The sequence below is a fragment of the Carcharhinus amblyrhynchos genome, unplaced genomic scaffold (genome assembly GCF_965287045.1).
Source record: "Carcharhinus amblyrhynchos unplaced genomic scaffold, sCarAmb.v2.hapA chromosome_233, whole genome shotgun sequence".
Classification (NCBI taxonomy): Eukaryota; Metazoa; Chordata; class Chondrichthyes; order Carcharhiniformes; family Carcharhinidae; genus Carcharhinus; species Carcharhinus amblyrhynchos.
This window is the reverse complement of record NW_027649973.1, coordinates 207,938-212,500: the sequence shown is the minus strand read 5'-3', so window position 1 is coordinate 212,500 and position 4,563 is coordinate 207,938. Positions and strand designations below refer to the sequence as shown.

General features: G+C 49.4%; 1 protein-coding gene across 1 annotated transcript in view; it reads right to left on the bottom strand.

Moving 5' to 3' along the window:
* The window catches only part of LOC145338912 (hepatic lectin-like), a 28,716-nt gene extending 25,286 nt beyond the window's left edge, over window positions 1-3,430 (bottom strand). Inside the window, exon 1 of the mRNA XM_080183305.1 lies at window positions 3,356-3,430. Coding sequence (XP_080039431.1) covers window positions 3,356-3,389 — 34 coding nt within the window. The 5' untranslated portion in view covers window positions 3,390-3,430. The remainder of the gene's footprint in view (window positions 1-3,355) is intronic.
* Between the last annotated feature and the right edge of the window lie 1,133 nt (window positions 3,431-4,563).

The window sequence follows — 4,563 nt, the reverse complement described above, 5'->3', positions numbered from 1 at the left end:
GGGGAATTCTCCGATGGCAAACTTGGTGTCCGTGGAGATCCGCGTTAATTATGGTCACTGAACAAACAGCGCCGCATAACCACAATCCGGTTTAACACTTTCCATTCTTTTAGTTAAGTTTGTGTAAAAAAAGAAAATCTGTTCTGTGGGACGTATGCGCAGTGCTGAGGATGGAGCGGTGGAAGTCATGGGGAACTGACCCTGTGTTACTCAGTCCGGTCCACCCTGCAAAGACTTCCTCACCCACACCTGAGGGGAGGGGGGGGGGGCGCGGCAGGCTAGTGTCAGAATCGGCAGAGCTGCCTCAGGGTAGGCCATCAACACCGTGGCGTAGTTATACTGACAGAATGATACCTTCCAGTGAGTGTCCCAGACACCACCATCACCAGCCCCGGATGGGAGCTGTCCCACCGGCAGGACTGAGCTAGCAGAGCTGGGGGGATAGGGTGGTGTACACTTGGGAGGGATCTGTGCTTACGTCTGTGAGTGTCTATCTGTCTCTGTGTGTCTCTCTCACTCACTCCCTCTGTCTCTCCCTCACTCTGTGTCTTTTTCTCTCTCACTCTCTTTGATCCTCCCCTTCGCTGTCTCTCTGTCTCTTTCTCTGTATCTCTCTCTCTTGCTCTGTACCTATCTCCGAGTCTTGCTGTCTGTCTCTCTTAGTCTCTGTTTTTTTCTCTCGAGTTACCGTTATCTCTATCTTACCGTTATCTCTTTTTCTCTGTTTTCTCTATGTCCCTCTCTCTCTGTCTCTCTCTCACACACTCTCTCTCTTTCTCTGTCCCTCTCTGCCTCTCACTGTCTCTTTCTCTTTCTCTCTCCTTGATTGTCTCTCACTCCCACTCTTGCACACTATTTCCTTCCCCTCCCCCATCTCTCTCTCAGTCTCTCTCTCTGTCTCTGTCTCTCTGCCTCTCTCTCTCCCCCCTCTCTCTGTCTCTCTCTCTGTCTTTCTCTCGTTCTCTCTGACCTTTTATTTCTCTGTCTCTCTTTCACTCCCTCTCTGTCTTTCTCTCTCAGTCCCCTTCCCTCTCTGTTTTCTTTCTCTATCTCGCTCCATCTCTATCGCTTCCTCTGTGCCTCTGTCTGTCGTTCCTGTCTCTCTCTGTTTCCCTCTATCTGTCTTCGTCTCCCTCATTGTCCGTCTCTCTCATTCTGTCTGTCTCTCTTTCGCTTTCAATCACAGTCTGTCTCCTTCTCTCTCTGTCTGTGTGTGCGTGCCTCTCTCTGCCTGCCTCTCTCTCTCTCACTTTCTCAGTCTCTCTCACATTCTTTGTTTCTCTATCTTTCTGTCTCTCTGTGTCTATCTCTCTTTCGCTCTCTATCTCTTTCTGTCCCTCTCCCTCTCTCTGACTCACACCGTTTATCTCTCTCTATCCCTCACTATCTCTCTCATTGTCTCTATCTCTCACTCTGACTCTCTTTCGTTATCTCTCTGTCTCTCTTTCTCTCTCTCTCTGACTCTCGCTCTGTTTCTGAATCTCTCTCTCTGTCTCTCCCTCTCCCTTTCTCTCTCTGTTTCTGTCTGTCTGTCTGTCTCTCTCCCTGCAATGCGGCACTTCCTCAGCACTGACCCTCCCAAAGTGCGGCGCTCCCTCAGCACTGACCCTCCCACAGTGCGGCGCTCCCTCAGCACTGACCCTCCCACAGTGCGGCGCTCCCTCAGCACTGACCCTCCCACAGTGCGGTGCTCCCTCAGCACTGACCCTCCCACAGTGCGGCGCTCCCTCAGCACTGACCCTCCCACCTGCGGCGCTCCCTCAGCACTGACCCTCCCACAGTGCGGCGCTCCCTCAGCACTGACCCTCCCACAGTGCGGTGCTCCCTCAGCACCGACCCTCCCACAGTGCGGCGCACCCTCAGCACTGACCCTCCCACAGTGTGGCGCTCCCTCAGCACTGACCCTCCCACAGTGCGGCAAAAACCTCAACATTGGGGCATCACAAATTCAACAATAACAATTCCATCAGCAACTGCAGCACGCAAAAACACCAACAAATTCAACAACAATCTCAACATTGAAAAACACCAACACATCCAACAACAACCTCAATATTGCAATACACCAACAAATTCAACAGCAGCCTGAACACAGCAAACAACAAATCCAACAACAAATCCATCAGCAACTGCAGCCCTTAAAAACACCAACTAATTCAACAAAAACCTCATCATTGACAAAACACCAACAACTTCAACTGCAATTTCAACACAGAAAACAAGTCCAGCAACAACTGCGGCACTGAAAAACCTCAACAAATGCAACAACAACCTCAACACTGAAAAACACCAACACATCCAACAACAACCTCAACATTGAAAAACACCAACACATCCAACAACAACCTCAACACTGAAAAACACCAACAAATCCAACAACAACCTCAACATTGAAAAACACCAACACATCCAACAACAACCTCAACATTGAAAAACACCAACACATCCAACAACAACCTCAACATTGAAAAACACCAACAAATCCAACAACAACCTCAACATTGAAAAACACCACCAATTTCAACAACCTCAACATTGAAAACACCAACAAAGTACAAAGAATAACACAGCCCGGGAAACAGGCCCTTTGGCCCATCGAGCCCACGCCGCCATTTTAACATTATGAATCCCCTCTCCACCCATGACCCTTGTCTATGCTTTATGGCATTCCACATTGAGGGAAACTAGTTTAGGGACAATTTGTTACACCAATCAGCCTAAGAGCACATCTTTGGGGCGTGGGAGGAAACCGGAGCACCCGGAGAAAAACCCACGCAAGCACGGGGAGAATGCGCAAAACTCCCGCAGACACTGGCCCAAATCCACACCAACAAATTCAACAACAATCTCAACATTGAAAAATACACCAACAAATTCAACAACAATCTCAACATTGAAAAATACACCAACAAATTCAACAACAAAGAACAAAGAACAGCACAGCACAGGAAACAGGCCCTTCGGCCCTACAAGCCCGCGCTGCCCATTTTAACACTCAGTGAGAGCCTTAATCGAGTCAATCGTCGATCTTCGACGTTTTTGTCTACCTCCAGTGGACTCCACAAAAAAGGGGGTGCAAATTTAGAGCATTATACGCGCGCCAGATTAAGGGAGCTCCAATTCAGGGACAATTTATCGACACCAATCAGCCTAAAAAGCACCTTTTTGGGGTGTGGGAGGAAACCGGAGCACCCGGAGAAAACCCACGCAAGCACGGGGAGAATGTGCAAAACTCCCACAGGCACCGGCCCAAGTCGGAGATCCGACCCGGGCCCCTGTAACTGCACAGCAAACGGTGATAGTCACTGAGCTGTCGTGTTGACCGTCAGAAGGTCCAGTTTAAGCCGACACTAACCACGTGAAGCACTGGGCAACTCTCGAAGCAACATCCAGGAGCAGCCCTCGCACCACCCGCCGCGTGTATGGCCCCTCGTTGGACAACAAGGCGGACCGAGTCACCTGCGGATATAAAAAGGAGACATCAATAAACATACAACAGCCGAGACAGACATTAATGGAAGATCCCCAGCAGCTCCAACGTAAGAGACAGGTGAGCCTTAAAATATGTTGGACGGCCGATAGGAATCTATTAACTCCCAGGAATGTCCTGAGGCTCTTGATCTTCAACTAGAACATTCTTTTGTATCCCTCCATCTCCAGTCTGCTCATGTGCCTATCTAGGTAAGTCTTAACTCCAGCGTGCCTGCCTCCACCACCCTACTTGGCAGAGCATTCCAGGCCCCCACACCCCTCTGTGTGAAAAACCTCCCTCTAACATCTGAATTATACCTCACCACCCCCCACCCCACCCCCCCATCACCTTGAGCCCATGACCCCCTCGTGATTTTCGCATCCAACCTGGGAAAGAGATTCCCACTGTTCACCCTATCTATACCCTTCATAATCTTATACACCTCTATTAGGTCTCCCCTCATTCTCCGTCTTTCCAGGGAGAACAACCCCAATTTGCCCAATCTCTCCTCATAGCTAAGACCCTCCATGCCAGGGCAACATCCTGGTAAATCTCCTCTGCACTCTCTCCAGGGTCTCCACGTCCTTCCGGTAGTAAGGCGACCAGAACTAGACGCAGTACTCCAAATGTGGTCTAACCAACGTTCTATACCACTGCAACGTCAAATTCCAGCTTTTATACTCTACACCCCGTCCTATAAAGGCAAGCGTCCCATATGCCTTCTTCACCACCTTCTCCACCTGTGCTGCCACCTTCAAGGATTTGTGCACTTGCACACCCAGGTCCCTCTGTGTTTCTATACTCTTAATGGTCCTACCATTTATTGTATAACTCCCCCCTACATTATTTCTTCCAAAATGTATCACCTCGCATTTATCAGGATTAAATTCCATCTGCCATTTCTCTGCCCAATTTACCAGCCTATCTATATCCTGCTGTATTGCCTGACACTGCTCCTCACTATTAGCAAGTCCAGCCGTCTTCGTGTCATCTGCAAACTTACTGATCACACCAGTTGCTCCCTCTTCCAAATCATTTATATATATTACAAATAGCAAAGGTCCCAGTACTGAGCCCTGCGGCACACCACT